General features: G+C 41.2%; 1 protein-coding gene across 1 annotated transcript; it reads right to left on the bottom strand.

Moving 5' to 3' along the window:
* Positions 1-40: 40 nt before the first annotated feature.
* LOC306913062 (uncharacterized protein) lies at positions 41-14,672 on the bottom strand (the record flags this gene model as incomplete). The annotated part of the gene is made up of 21 exons (XM_079489575.1): positions 14,612-14,672; positions 14,231-14,363; positions 12,825-12,983; positions 11,598-11,735; positions 11,220-11,371; positions 10,337-10,440; positions 9,413-9,602; positions 8,873-9,010; positions 8,558-8,701; positions 7,353-7,488; positions 6,449-6,599; positions 6,109-6,245; positions 4,710-4,755; positions 3,923-3,986; positions 3,481-3,684; positions 2,500-2,645; positions 2,282-2,400; positions 2,010-2,131; positions 1,651-1,748; positions 932-1,068; positions 41-192 (listed from the first exon to the last, which is right to left on the bottom strand). Exons 1-21 carry the CDS (start codon positions 14,633-14,635, stop codon positions 41-43), a joined length of 2,694 nt encoding a protein of 897 aa, XP_079345701.1. The 5' UTR covers positions 14,636-14,672.
* Positions 14,673-16,432: the final 1,760 nt, after the last annotated feature.

The following is a 16,432-nucleotide window of genomic DNA, read 5'->3' as shown; positions in this document are numbered from 1 at the left end:
AAGAGTATTACTGTACTTTCAATATAATATAAGTGTGCGTTCATGACTGATGTAATAATGAGGATACACGTGTGACGAAGCGGACCAGAGGAGGTTTCACAGGATAGTCAGGACCAAACTGGCAGTAGAGCTCAAAGACTCCATTCTCATACGGCGTGTCAGGAGGACCTTCCATGGCCAGCTTCCAGAAGGCTGAAACGTTTTTAAAAGGAACATTCACACATTTGATCCGTAAGACGAGTATACCGTCCTATACCAACCTGACGCTGGGTACAGATGACGAGCAGGCTCGTCTTAATTTTCATGATTCTGAATCCATTCCAAGCATTAGTTTTGCACAAAATACACTCCTTGGGCTAAAAACAGCCATAGCCACTTGCCCAAAATGTGTTGACCTCATCACATTGGAATGGATTCAGAATCATGAAAACCCCCTAGTTTGACATGTCACATGCTACTTAAAGCATAAGGAAAGTTTGACAATTTTGCCTGCCATAGGATGCTAATGAAAACAAATATTGCCCAATACCCACAGCCGGTCAGCAAGTGGATTCATGAATGTCTGTATATAGACAATATTTTAGGCTAATAAAAGACTATATACCAAATTTCCCACTTTAAACAAAAGAAGCCTGTCGGCTGCCAGACTAATAGTGGAATAGCCTGAAAACAGCACCCAAGCACCACCACTTTTGTCCACCAGATGGCACTCAATGTGTTAACCTGCGGGCTGCATTAAGTGAAAGTGGAAGCTGCAGTATGTGGCCCTAGGGTCGCCAGTTGCCCATGTATGGCCGTAGATAAATTCATTTCAATGAAATTAAGCTTGTAGATCTGCTATTTTTCAATAGCTAAAGCATAACATAATGCTAACAACAAAAGGGGTTCCCGCCCAAAATGGGTTAAATGACAGACTACTCGAACCACTTACTGAAGTCTGACTCTGATGGAAAGATGGAGAAAAATGGATGGGGATCACAATGCAGACTCTTCAACTCCTCCAGGATGCGTGTGTCCTTCTCCATGAAACGCCTACTCTTACACTCCTGAATCCTCTCTTTCAGAGCACTACAAGAAAATAACAATACACTTGTTAGAATGTAATGGTTGGTACATTCAGCTTCAGAGGTCAAGTTGAAGTCTTCACAGATAACTGGTTTAGATGGATTACTCATTTTTCTACCATAAGACCTGATTTTGTATAAATTCAGTTAAACCTGTTTAACCTGTATATGCACCTGTTTGAGATACTTATGTATTATGATCATCAATAGAGAAGAGAGGCAGATATCCCCCCTTGTGTGTATTGTACGTATATTGTCTTGTTTTGTTTTCGGTTGTAAGTATTGTCAGTCGTTTTGTTTTCATGTATGTTTGATTAAAATTCAATAAAACGTAAATTGAAAGAATGTAATGGTTGGGAGGGAGAGGGCTGTGCTTTGGGGGAGGTGGCGAACACTTGTTTGAATAAGAATAATATAATATACACTATGTTAAGATAATAATGTATTGCATCTGTAAAATGAATACAGAAGCAAAACATCTGTAACACTGATAAAATAAAAATAATTTGAATTAAGAGTCAAATAATTTAAAATTGTAATCAATATGTAGATCGAGTTCTTTGATGAGATTGCTTCCATTATTTACTTCTCTGTTGTTGTCGCTTTGTTCTTCAACTCCTTTGGCAGTGAAGCTTCTGGGAATTCATCATACCCACGACGGCGAAAGAGGCTCGTTAAAGCCCTCTGTAAATGATAATCAATAGCATCATTATTATAATGTGATCAATCACTTGAACTGACAAATTACCCATGTTTTTCATGCTGAAAAAACAACAAGTATCCCCCTATTTTTAATGCACAGAATTTTGTGAATGTTCCGAACTGAGAGCTACGGAGCCAAAATGTAATGTACATTCTAATTTAGGCAAGTCCTTTAAGCATGTTTTGAGATTAATGGCACCCCTCCCCTCCCCACCCCCAACGCTGTGTAGTAGTGTAACAAACTTGAGTGAGGGTAGATGGATTGAGTTTGTCTTTGGGTTTCCTCATCTCCAGAGAAAGAACCGTCTCAATCTCAAAGAGCTTCAGGCCGTCGATGCTCGTCTCTGGTTTGAAACAGCAACCACCTGAAACCACATGCATTCAGATGTGAGATCCAAAGATACAGCTCCAAAGTGTTAAAATATTCTGTATTCCAATAATTTTTGCCTCTTTGACAATTTGACAGTAATGCTTTACCTGACCAGATAATCCAAGCAGAAATACTCAAACAGTACCTGTTGCATTGCTAATTCCATGTATCACGTTATTCTCCACGTCTCCGAGAAGGATCGCATCCACAATGATGTTGGCGTTCATCAGCTTGGCAGCAACCGGAACTGGTTTGCTCTCTGATCTACGAGGAAGATGATCACGTCATGATTTCCACAACCCCGTCCCAGGCAACATGACGGTATTTTTTTTTGTAGAATTGCAAACCTGACAGTAAATTTACCCTTCATCGTTTCCATCTGTAAGACATATGATGCGAAGTCTGCAATCTGGGAACTTCATCTTGACCTTTTCCAACTCATTCGCTCCATGGTGCAGGGCATCGTAGAGCATGGTGCATCCCGTTGCTTCCAGATTGTGAATGTGATCCTGTAAATGTATGCCATAATATATTTTTTCAACATCTTTTTAATGTTTATTTTTAATGTTTATTTTTTCCCGTTTTACACTGTCTGGATGTTAGGATGAGGATTTCTGTAATCAGTAGCAGCTGTGTTTGCCTGTTTGATATGGGGAATTAAACGGGTGAGCTTCATTTTTATTGGCTTTTATCGATGTGGGCCTCGACACGTCATCTCGCAGCACGTTTTCGTTTTCAGGAAGTAATACAATTATATATATTTTTATGGGCTTTTGATATAAAAACACAAAAATTAGAATTTGCCCATTTTTTTTGGCATCCATTGTTAGGTATGCCCATTTGATGACCACGGATATGGTCTAAAAGTGTGAAAAACGTATTCTTCATTTCACTACACCTTTAATCAAATATTAATTTGACCATTGACGATACAAGGCCAGGCAATGGCATCTTTGTATTTGCGTTCCTCAGCCAAAACCATCCAATTATAGAACGGCAGAATTATCGAGTATTTACAATTAATCATTAACTGTTAAGATAAATTGATTCATTTCGTAACGGCGACTAATCGATTAACGATTAACTATTAACATCCCTAGCTCCTAGCTGACCAAACACAAGCTCACAATCCCCTGCCACAAATTAAACTTTACATTTACAGTGAAAAGTATTTTTGTTTGAAAACAATACTGCTCAGCAATCCATTGCACCATATCGTACCTTATGTACTGGCCAGGGCAATAGAGTTCTTCCAGGAGTGCCAGAATAAGGCTGACATTGCTTGTGTATCGTTTATGAAGAAAATAGGTCATATAAAAGACAATAATGGGATTGGGAAATTACCTTGAATTTTTCCAGATTTTCTGTGAATGTGTGGATGGTTTCCACTTCTGAGTCAAACTTCACAAGGCCTATCACATGATGGAAATCATAAGCCATGGTCCGTGTGGCAAAGTTATCAAAGAGCACTTTTACTGCATCGATCTTCCTGATATCCACACTTCCATAACATTTCTCATTCATAGAGCCGCTTCCATCCACCAGTACCTAATGGAAGTGAGATATTAAAAAGAACACAAGTTGTGACATGATATCAACAAATAACTAAAGTTTTCTTGTAAATTTGTTAGTCTTGCCTTATTGTCATTTTGGTACTAGTGCCCATTACTCAAAGGTCATCATGCATTATAGGTGTACGAGTGGCACTGATCTTTTTAAATCCTTTTTTCAAGGACATTTGTTATATCACACAGACCCAATAAAACAAAAAAAATGTTTTTTTTACCAGAATCGCCTCTTTTGGAGTCCTGCTTGTGACAAATGTATGGTCCCCTCTGCTGTCTCCAATTCTATGCGTAAAAGTTGAAGTATATAGATACAAGATGGTCTTATTATATAGCTCCTCCAGGTTTCAGGGGGTTTTCCTGGCAAGACTAAAACGAGATGCACAAACTACAGCAGCAAACACAGAGGCATCACTACACAACTCCAGTAGGGCTGACCTTCGATCGTGTTTGTACGAAGCAAAGCTTCTAGCACTAAAAACTAGCCGAATTCGAAGCTTCGACAACAGGGGCCAGGGTGTAAGATATTTTGTATCTTTACTTGTATTGTTTTATTGTATGGTGTTTGAAACAAATGTGTTTGAAAGTGTTTGAAAATGAAAGAAAGAAAGTGTGTTGGGATGGGGGGGGGGGGGGGGGGGGGGATTAAATATTGAGTGTCATCAGTGATCAGTGATTCATGAATCGTGGAGCTCAAGCACATGGCTTTCACGGGTACAGATCTACAAGCTCTCAACATGTCATGCTGCAATGTACGGTATTGTGGGTTTGTAGATCAGTTTGTGATAAAATAGAATATTCACATTTTTGGGGTCAGCCAGCCCTAAACTCTAGTAGTATGGATCATGTACATTAAGACTTGTACTGTAGTAGCACAGTAGATGCATTTTGTTAAATCTTACACAAAACAGTTATTTACAGCAGCAGTTATCTATAAAGAATCAAACTAGTTTTAGTTATTCTCTAGTAATCTTAAATTGAACGGTAGCAAAAGTATTGAATACTCACTCTGCTGCCAGTTTGTTGACATCCACAGTGTTGAACTTGCCAACATCTGAGGGCAACATTTGTCTTTACCCACATAAACACCAAGCTCATCTACCATGGAAGAAAGGAAAACATCCAGAATCATTAATCAGTGATCACTAGTGCTCACTTGCTCACTGGTGGCAAACTAAAAGCAACCTTTTAGTGAAACTCAATGTATTCAACAATTGTGCAAAACCATAAGGTTTAGCTAATTGAAAATTTGGAATACAACTTTGTATTTGGATGGGTCCTCCAAACCTTCAATTTTAGAATATTGTATGCCACAGAAGACGGAACAATTTATCTGCCCGCTAGGTGGTAGCTGTGCCAGGCATAGACTCCAATTGTAACCCTAATTTCCAGGGTTACAGTGAGGAGTGATCTTTAGCATTAGCGCATAACCTTTACCTCTCGGTTACATGTCCGGAGCGATGCGAGACAAAGTCACAAATGAAATCCGATCATCAGATGCGCGACGGCTCACCATGGACAGTGCTCGAAGCTTTAGGGATACAGGACTTTGAAAATTATTATAATGGTGGCTCAATGGAGCTGGATGGAAAGAACCCATAGCTGGTGGGGACGGAGGCGTTGCATAGCAACCGGAGCAATGCCAAATGGAAAATTGACGGTCGCTGCTTTCATATATGGAGTATACGGGGCGTTACATGTACGTAGTTGGCACCTGCCGTACCCTAGCCTAGGTGGTCCGAATACGTTTGTAGAAAAATAATTAAAGAAAATGGTTTGATATATATTTGGCCTTAAATCTCATTACATTTTAATCATTTCAACTGCTACAAAGGGCTGGTGTCCCTGCTTTATAGACTTAACACCTTGGAGGGCCCGGACCTATTTAATCCATTAATAAAATGTGCCCATCGTTTATAGCGCCCGGACCACTTTTACAGACGGACCGGATGTTGTTGTGAATGTGTGTGTAGCAGCTAACAATAGCCACACCACTCTAGAGTCGATCGACAACAACGGGAGGTAAGAATAAATCTATCGCGACTAGCGACTGGACAGCGGAGGGCCGTCAAACACAGGATCTTTTTTCATAATTAGACGGGATGATTTAGATCGCGAGTTATGAATGTTTTAAGATTTTCGTTGTCGTCAGCTAAACAGGCAGGGAACATTTTCGATGACGTGTCACTGTTGTGCAACACAGAGGATTGCGCAACAAGCGCCTCTAGGCTGTAGAGCGATGCGATCAGTTTTCATAGCACTAATTTGACGGAGATTAATCAATCTGTCTCGGGCAAATGGCCGTGCACTTGAACTTGGCGGTGATCTCCGTCCTGCGCCTCCAAGGTGTTAATGAAAATATGCCATACAGTACAATAACCTCTTTATGTGAAAATAGGTTAGTTACCTTCACTAAGGAGAACAAGTAGAGGTCCATCCACTCCTACATTCTTAAAATGTAGTGGAGGAGTCACCATCAGATGAGGGAATTCCTTCAGTCCTTTGGCCATACTGTCAAAGGTCTTCTTGATATCAACCTGAAAACTTGAATTCAATATCAATAGTTATGTTTTTATGTAACCATCAGTTCTGCCGCATAGAAAATAAATAAATAGCAGTTTAAAAAATATTTGCCACTGTAAAAAGAAAAAAAATATTCAGACATACCATTTGTTCCTAATATACATACATATATTGTATACAGCATATAACACATAATATACCATATATATACACACAGTACATACTTTTGACCCTGAACACAGCCGTGACTAATCCAAAGATTATGTCTTTTGATGAATGGAGGCAGACTGAGCAAGATCTTCTCAATGTCTGTTGCTCTCTTTAGGGACGTTGCTTGCAGGTTCCTCTCAGTGCAGTTTGGAAATCTCTGCCCATCTGAACACAAAATATAAATGCACTGAGATTAAACTAATGGAAAGGGAGAATGTTGCGGACAACCTACAATAGTGACACCCAACCATGATGGCCCAGAAATCAACGTTTTGGTTGCATGTCGTTTGAAATGATCTCGATACCACCACCACACTGGTCAACACAGAAGCATTGAGGGTTGATTTCACCCCGCTGTGTGTTAGGCCTACTTATATGATTATATCCATAAGGTTATGGTTATGTCCGCATCATATAGCGAGCAATGCATAGCCTCACTGGTGTGCCATTTGAACGGTATCTATCGTATCATTCCACTCCCCGTCAGATATATATATATATATATATATAGACTGATTATTTTATTGTTTGGTGTTTTAACTTATTTGTAGCCCTAAAATTGATGAGGGGAAGGGGAGAACGTAACAAAGCCTGTAACCCTCGTTACTATACCTCCGTTATTGTAATCCAGATTACACATTTTAAAATGTACTCTTAAGACGTTACAGTTACCGTTTTTTTTTTACGTAACGGCATTACATGTAATCCGTTACTTCCCAACCCTGTGTACATGATCTCTGTAGTCATGACTGTGATACAAAACCTACAGAAATAATACAATGTCAATGTGTTGGGCTTCGATACGCCATACCATTTGCCTTGCAATAAAATGTGGGTGGGGTCTATTTCTTAGCAAAAAAACCCTATGAACGCAACATTCAATCTCATTAAATGGCCATGTTATACAGCTGAATTTACCTTTGATTTTCTGGAGAACATATGATCTTTCAAAGACACATGGTAATCCAGGCACTCGGACTGGGTCACTGAAACGTACGTCTTCATCTGACCTAAGATGAATTGGTGCGTAGTTCTCAAAATCGGCTGTTTCTTTCTGCCATAACAAGAGTGAAAAAAAGAAAACAATATCAGAAGGGTGAGGGCTACCGTAATTAGGATTTTAGCTTTATTGGGGTATAGACATGTTGGATAAAACAGTAAGACCCCGAGAGGGAGAAGTGACCTCGCCCTAAAGGGGCTGGCATTGGCATGAGGGGTCAGATCAACATATGGAATGAATTACAGTATGTACTGGCCATATATGGAGTGTCTTGAGTGTACAGGGTTTGATGAGGACAGATGAACATATGGAATGTCAGAACAGGTCAACTCCATATATGGAGATCTAAGGGTGGCAGCAGAGGCAGTGTCTTGAGTGTACAGGGTTTGATGAGGTCTGGCCATATATAGAGCGTGTCTTGAGTGTACAGGGTTTGATGAGGTCAGATCAACATATGGAATGTCAGAACAGGTCAGCTCCATATATGAAGATCTAAGTGTGGCAGCGGGGGTAGTGTCGTGTACAGGGTTTGATGAGAGCCCAGGTAGGGCCGGACCTTAATTTTCGGGCCTGTTGAGAACTCTAGTTCGAGCGCGGCTGCATTAATAACTTTGGTGATAGTTTGAATGGACAGGTATCAGTCAAAAGGGATACATCGAAGAGGAAGGACGGGTGGGGAGGGATCAACATATGGAACATCAGAACAGGTCAGCTCCATATATGGCGACCTAAGGGTTTGAGGTCAGATGTAGAGTTGCTGGCTCCATATATGCAGATCTATAGGTGATGATCCAGCCTTCTCCATGTAATGGCTATCCAGGGTTTGATGAGGTCAGTGTTGTGATCTTCATATATGGAGACAGCCATATATGGAGCGTCGACCATATATAGTGTCATATGTCACGAGGCATAACGGGCCGGACCGAGGCGTGAGGGACCGACGGCCATATACGGTGGCGTGACGTGTCACAAGGTGTGAGGGGCCGACGGCCATATATGGTGGCGACGGACTTGACGGCTTTTGCAGGTTTTCATAGTAATCTGCGACCTAAGGTCGCAATAACAAGTCTGAGTCTGTGACAATTCCACTAGATTAATAAAATACTGAGAAATATGAACATACCTCTGCTTGAGCGCAAATATAGGCCCAGCAGTATGTGGAATTCTCAAAGACATCAAGGTCCTCAATGGTCTTTTCACCTCTTTTTCCCCCCAGTCTCGGCAAAAGTTCTCTAAAGAGTGCGTACAGGCCTTCAACGATGGCAATCTAAAAGGAGAGTAAACACATTCCACAAGATAATGAAAGGAGTGAACCACTGGAAATTAATGATTCCATTCAAGAAATATTAAGACTTAATACCCTACATCCAAAAGTACAGTGAATCAATCAGTAATTTAACGTTGCAAGATAAGATAAGATTATAGTCATACTATTTACCTTCTGAGTCCTGGTCACAGTCCAGGTGTCGTTCCTGTAGCGTAACTGGTACAAGGCTTGGGCCAGAGGGTTGCATCCAGTCAGTCTTCGTATGTATGCAATCACGTTCAGAAATCCATCTCCTGATTCCGCTCTTTTCTGAAGTTTGATGAAAACAATGGGTTTTATATATCATGATAATAATGAATTGCATTTTATAGTGTTTTTCTAAGTGCTCAAAGACAAAGCTCACACCGACCGACTCATTGGAGGCAATGTGGGGTTCAGTGTCTTGCCCAAGGACACTGTGGACAGGAGGAGCCGGGATTCGAACCGCCGACCCAGGGATCAATGGACGACCTGCTCTACCTCCTGAGCCACAGCCACCCTATAATGCTCCTATGGGATCTCTAGGGATCTCCTATGGATCCCTAGATCCACATAATATAAATCCATACTCCAGCTTTACTTTTATTTCACATTTTAGGAAGGACCTGATAGTAATGACAGGAATAAGATAAAATATAATAAGACACTAAACACAGAGAATGGTACTCTTACAATTGCATAAAGTGTGGAGAAGAACACACTCAGTCCTTTCTGTGTTTGCTGGACTGATGGCACAACATCATTGATGAAGACTTCATTAGTCGATGGAGCCGGTCCGCAAAATGTGGACAAAGTAAAGTACACCGTGGACTCCTCAGAGACACTACAACTTTGCAGCGTCTCTCCACTGGTATGCTCACCACTGAAAAAAATAGAAATAAAATAAAAAATATTATATATACATATAGTGATATTAGTGTCTGTAGCAACTTTTGTGTGATTTTGATGGGAAAGCGTTGCTATGGAGAAATCTCATCCAATATAAACAGCTGACTGTGAATCGGCCATTTGACCTCATACTGTGATCTGGTCGATTTGTCTACTCACTCTTTTAGTTTTACCCCCAATTTAGCCATCGTCATCAATGTCATCTACTCATGCCAACACATTTCGGCGTGTTGTATCCTACTGGTTCTCAGGACAGAGATTAATAAAAGGACGGATATTTATTGATATCAAAACCGATCGCATCGCTCCACAGGCTGGGAGCGTCTGTTGGGCAACATTCGATGTCATTTCCGGTTGGGACGTCATCCAAAATGTCCCCCCCTTATTTTAGTGGATGAGACCGAAAATCTTAAAACGTGAATAACTCTTGATCTAAATCATTCCGTCCAATTCTAAGCAAAGATTATGTTTTAGACAGGCCATCGCGGTCATAATCATTTAATCATACCTCCCGTTGTTGTCGATCGCCTCGGGGGTGTTTTTGCTACATCTAGCTACTTCAGCTACATCCGGGATAGCGTCTGGTGCGTCGCTAAATGTGCTCCGTTGCTGCAAATCGCTGGGAGCTCTGATCTAAATACCCCCAGGCTTTCAGGGTGTTAAGTGTGTGACATTGCTTTACGTTTACGGCAATGATTTTTAAATTACCTGTAATGGAGAACATTTGCTGGAATTGCACTTTCATTTGCAAGCTTCAGTCTCAAGGAGTTGATTGTGTCAGTTGCCAAGTCCACTTTGACTTCAAAGTTTCCCTATGGAGAAATGTGGTGGGTTAAAACAAACATTCATTGGATTAGAGATTCAATTTCAAGCCTTTAATAATTCATCACACTGTAAGTTATAATTGTTTGGCGCTGTAAGGAATTGCAAAATAATACTGGAAAGAAGACAGTGCTGATGATGCTCTATTTGAACCACAGTCCAAGCATCATGATAGAATGGCACAATTTTTTTCCTACTCGGTCTGTGTCTCATAGGAGGGTTGTGGGCAGTTCAGAAACCCGTCCACCAGTGACATCGTTAGGCAGATTTATTTTTAAACAAGATTTATTTTTACAAAAATGTTTAGATTTGTATTATCGTGAGAGCGATGGCTTCCATTTTCGCAATTTCAACTTTTCAGTACTAGAAAGCCTGCAGTTTCTATTAGATTGGATTCCCCATCGATGATGGCACTGGTGGACAGGTTTCTGAACTGCCCACAGCCCTCCTAAAAAATGTGCCATTTTATCATGATTATTATTGATGAAATTATGAAATGAATATAGGTTGAAAAGTGCTGAAGTGATCCTTTTAAGAATTTACAAATCAGCAGGTTGGTTCACAAAAACCCTTCAAAGTTCTCATTTAACATTGAAATACATTCTTCCATTTCCACTTTTCCTCACCTATCCCCTGTAGTACCTTCCTGTACCCCATTTGAGAAACAATGATGTTTAAGACCAGAGTGGATTGAGAAAGTATCAGTTCAGTTAAACAGAGTGGAATTTGTATTAGTCACGTCATCATCTTGATCATTCATTCAGCTCACCCTCAGCATGATGTGACATCGAACAGTATCTTCTCCCAAGACGTCTGGAGCTTGTTGCCTTTGCATTGCAGGGACTTGCTTCAGGTTCTCCACTGGTGTAAATATGGCATACAATTCTGCTCCATTTTCGATGTGTCGGTCTCTTAAAGACCCTGTAGATTATGCAGTAAATAGAAATGAGCACAAAAAAGAATTAGATCAAACAAACCAGGCAGGGTATCCGTGAAGCCCAATTCATACTACCATGGCTCAACACAAAAATAGCAGACCAGTCAAGACGACTGGTATTATCATATTAGTCTTTTTGATTGACTAGATACAGACACAGTTACTCTACCAGGGCAGTAGATCATAAAACGCAGAATGTGAGATTATTACATGTGTTGAAGAAAGGGTCATCAGTCAATGGCATTCCATCAACTGTGTATAGGCAGACACGTTTTGAATTCCCAACGTTTTCCAGGTAGCAGATCCTTAACATCAGATCTTCAACTGTGTTTTGTGCAGGGTCCATATCTACAGGCAGAAGAACACCTCAATGTAACCATGGTGACTTGAGGACATTTCCACAACAAATTAAAAAATATACTCACTGTAACAAAGTACTCAAAGACAGTATATTCTATCAGGAGGTGAAAAATATGAACATGAAAATCCATCATCACCACGTATTAGTCACCAGAAAAAAGGACAGGGGGAACTAACGAATGAATTATACTTCATTATTAAACGGCTTGGTTGAATACTTGATTCTGATTGGCGTGTTATTTCTTGATAACAGGCCGCTGTCTAATCAAAGCCTCGGAGCACCTGGCTGCGCTCCGTGCGCTGCTTGGATTGTATGCTGTACCCAACATGACATGACAGCCATGTAAACAAACACACAATGTCATTTAACTAAACAACATGCTCTCAAGAATGTTTTTGAAAACATTTGAAGCTAGAAATGGACGATGCAGTACCCGAAAATTGATTCCAACACACACTTCCTTGTTTCCGAGGCGACTCGTTGCGCTCTGCGGGGCCAATTGGAATACTCCCATTACCGTAAGCATTAAGGAAAAACCTTTTGCTGTCACTTTTGGGTCAATTTATTAATTTGTGTATATTAAGTAGCCGTGTAATAAGCAGGATAATGTACAGTATGGCTGGGTGGTCATTGTTGATCGCCCGGTCTGTGATTTATCTATCAACAATGAGCACCCTCACAAATGAGCATGACCACCCTCACAAAAAACATGCAGTAATCCTGGTGGCGCCTGATGGAGGGGAGAGGAACTGGTTGGAATAACGTGTTCCTTGCACGCGCTACGTCCAACCAGGGAAACTCCCCCCTGTCAGGTGTAAAGGAGCAACTTGGACACTCAGGCATGAAGGAAGCATGAGTTCAAGTCCGTTGCTCTCCCCATGTCCCCCATATATGGGGACTAGGTTGGCGGAGGGTGTGTAGAGCCCAGGATCACATTAGATAATTGACACAGGGGTGAAAAATGGGTTACAAAATCGTGGGATAAAAAAAGAAACAATGACCACCCAGGCACACTTACATATAGACTCAAGCTACTGAATAAAAGATAGGCATCTTCTAATGTGTGATTTACTCACCCCCGATACATTTGGGTTCAGGACAATGGGGGTATCTGTACTGGATGCAAAATGGCTCCATTGATTTTTCCATTTTCAACATTTTTTTCGGCGGGGCTCTGAATGTTTCAATTTCGTCTTTCATTTTTGAAAAACGGTTTTTCTCCACTTGGGTAAAGCCTGGAAATGGGATAAAAATGTTAATAAAAAAGGACATTTGTTTCACTGTGATGGGGCCGGTAGTGTGAGTAGGCATGCATGTAGCCTAGAGTTAAGCAACTTAACTCTTACTTGGATCCTATTTATAATATCTGGAAACTAGAGTTGCAATACCAACCCTTGACAGCCCATACATCCAAACAGAAAAGTCATATCTGATTGTATAGACAACATTGCAGCTGTACGGAAAGCTTGAATTATCCTCTATCTGCAAAGCTTTTGTTTCATAAAAAGACGTGTTATGAGCTACTTTGTCAAGAACTTCTGTGACTGTGATTATTTTTCTAAGTGTTGGAGTTTGGAAGCGTTTCACCTGTTTCGAAAGAGCACATAATGCTGGAGGCAGCAGGACGTTGTGTTGTTGACACTCCCAACACTTGGGAAAATAATCGGATTGCAAGGAGTAGCTCATAATATGTCCAGGGGTCATCAATATGTCTGTAGTCGTACACTACACGGACAAATGTGTCCGTGGCAAGACTTGGTCTTGCCCATGGCAAATTTTAGATTCTGTTTTACACACCATTATGATGTTTTGATCATGAGACTCAATTACTGAATGTCAAGTCTCGAGTTGACACTTATTCACTATGACTCAATGGCACATTATGAGTCCAACTAGTAGCCTACTAGTGGTTCTCAAATGTTTCATTTACAAGGACCCCAATAACCCTGAGTGTACACATGGGTCCACTGACTCCACTCCATCTGGTTCCATTTGTACTCTTTCAGAGTTACAGACCTGTTATGGTCCTACAGGCCAACCCTGAACAGGTCTATGGTGGAGTTTTAGGAAACAAAAACTTTGCAGTAAATCTTCTGCTAGTAGATGAGATTTATTTGTTGCCACTTGGTGGCAGCATTAAACCTGTTTTGCAGGTTAGTTACAGAAAATGTTGTGGACTTTATGCTATATTTGTCGTTTCTATTTTCACTTTGTCCCAATTATCCTTACTTTGACTTTGGTTATAGATAGTCAGCAACAGCTAGACGATTATTTGAAAATACATTTACAACTTTAAACAATCATTTCTGTTTAGCACAACAGCAGAAAAACAACAATTGCACATGATGGATTGTTGAATGATGAATGATATGTTTGTTGTAAAATATGTGCTGTTTAATATGTCAATTTGAGTTTACTATCTGACCAAAATCACAAGCAATTGGGAATTGCATGGCATTCAATTTAATCCACAATCTCTTACCCATGCTGTTCACGTCTTCATCTGTTACACCATCAATGAAATCTCTCTCATCTTTCACACCGAACTGAATGAATTGATTGTAGTAAGACTCCAGCCTATGCTTTTCCAGTAGGTTGTAGATTGTTGAACCCATCTGAAGAAAATGACAATCGTTATAGGCTATTTGTGTCAGCCTTTGGATCAAGACCATGCACGTAGTTTTACCACTGAGAAAGAAAAAGGCCAGACTCGATAAAAATGCATTGTGTAAACAAGTAGCCCTGAAACATGACTGTCGACTCAACGGTCATAAATAATCATGACAGTTGACTTTGCCTCCTCTTAGCATTATAAATAATTAACGTCAAACACTCAGAAAGTAACATGAATTAACAGACTCACCTTGCTCTGGGCCTTCTCCGCCATGCTGATTCCTGACAAAACTTCAACTTACAGGTTCCTGGCTGGCTGTAAACCTCTTCATGTGGTGGATGCCAGTGCCATGGAGGTGGGTGGAGCTGTTTACGAGCACATGTTCATTTGATCGGTGGATGGGACTGAATTGAAGGGATGTGTTGAGACTTGACACTGTCCAAGCAAGAAAATAATAACGTGGTGGTTTGTTTTGTTTGTGTACAGTGGGGTGAGGGATGAGGAGAGGAGGGGATGGCTGATTTGAGCAGTCACACGTGGCCTGAGTCAAACCTAACTAATTAGAGGCGTGTCCACCTCGCATCACCATTCATCCAGTGCAGAGCATGGCTCTGATCCAGTGTAACCACACTGGAGGAGCACTTAATTTGCCCATTTTCTAATATCCTCAATCATGTAATTGGCCCTTACTAATTATGCACAGTATAAGATGGCACAACTCTACTCGCTCTGCATCACATTGGTGGGCTTAAAGTGTAACCTGTCTACTAAATGACATCATCAAGGGGGATTCAAAGAAAACTACAGGCTTTTAAAACAATAATAATATCTGTATGATGCCAATGCGATGGCATCATACAAGTTGTACAAGTGTTCTTCCTTCCTGCTTTAGCTTGGCATCTTGTCCTGCCCTGCTGCCTCCCCTCCGGTGCACATAGGGTCAGCTGGAGGCACCATTCAGGGATGTGTCACCCCCTACCCACTACCCAGTACGTCTCCTGCCTGGTGGGTACGGCAGGCAGTGGCTGAATGGGGAAGTATATCCCCACCACCCCCTACCGCTGTACTGCCCCTCCTTGTGTTGTTTGAACCCCAAACTCTATCCCTACTTGCTTTCTCTGCCTCCTCTGTCAGCTCCTTGATAGCCGTGCCCACAAGATTCCCCTGCATCACTTGCGCCCATTGGCAGGGCTGTTGTTGTGGGCCGGGTCTTGGCTGGGTCTGGGTGCTACACTGGCATTGCCTTAATTCCTCCAGATGAAGACCCCTCTTGGCAGCTGTGGACCACATCACAACGTCTGGGCTTAATATTGTCTGTGTAATCTCTGTTGGAAAGACTAGCTGCTTGCCCAGATCAACTCTCATCTCACTTTCCAGGAGCAAGCAGATCTGTTGTTTTTCGGGCTGCTACGGACTTCTGCCGGCCAGGTATCTCCTGGTCTGATGAAGGGAATCTGACTTACAGCTCTGCCAGCTTCCTCAGAAGCTGTGCCACTGCCAGTGCAACATTACCCATGATATGCTGCTGGAGGCCTGAGTTGTCTTTGCTGCATACTAGAGAACATTTGGCCTTGCTTGTCGGAGACAGAGGGATTTCATATGCAACCAGGTGTTTGCCCAGCTTATGACCTGGCAATGCATTGATCACTGGTAGGCAGGATTCTGAAATGTCCACAGACCTCCGAGACACAGAAAGACAGAAATGGTGGCATCTTATGAGCAGTAGTGAATAGTGAGGACCAAATACTTGAAAATGGCTGAAGTGGTCTGCTCTCCTCTGCAACAATTCCCTCAGCTATGCAGTATTTTATATTGTATAATAGCATGAAAAGCAGTGTATAATGTGATCAGATTATCTCCATCCTTTAGCCACAAGAAATGTAGGATTTCCAACCTAAGTTGCAATTCACTCCATTCTCCATTGAGAGTCCCACTCCTGAAAAGGAAATGTCCCATCTGATTGTATTAGACAATCATAAACTCCCCAATACTGCACATCTAGACATTTTAAGTTATCCTTTTTGTCTGTCAAGACTTTGTTTTTAATCCACTGTTAATGTTATGAGCAAC

The sequence above is a fragment of the Electrona antarctica genome (assembly GCF_951216825.1).
Source record: "Electrona antarctica genome assembly, chromosome: 1".
NCBI classification, from domain to species: Eukaryota; Metazoa; Chordata; class Actinopteri; order Myctophiformes; family Myctophidae; genus Electrona; species Electrona antarctica.
The sequence above is the reverse complement of the archived record's forward strand: the minus strand, read 5'-3'. Positions and strand labels throughout refer to the sequence as shown.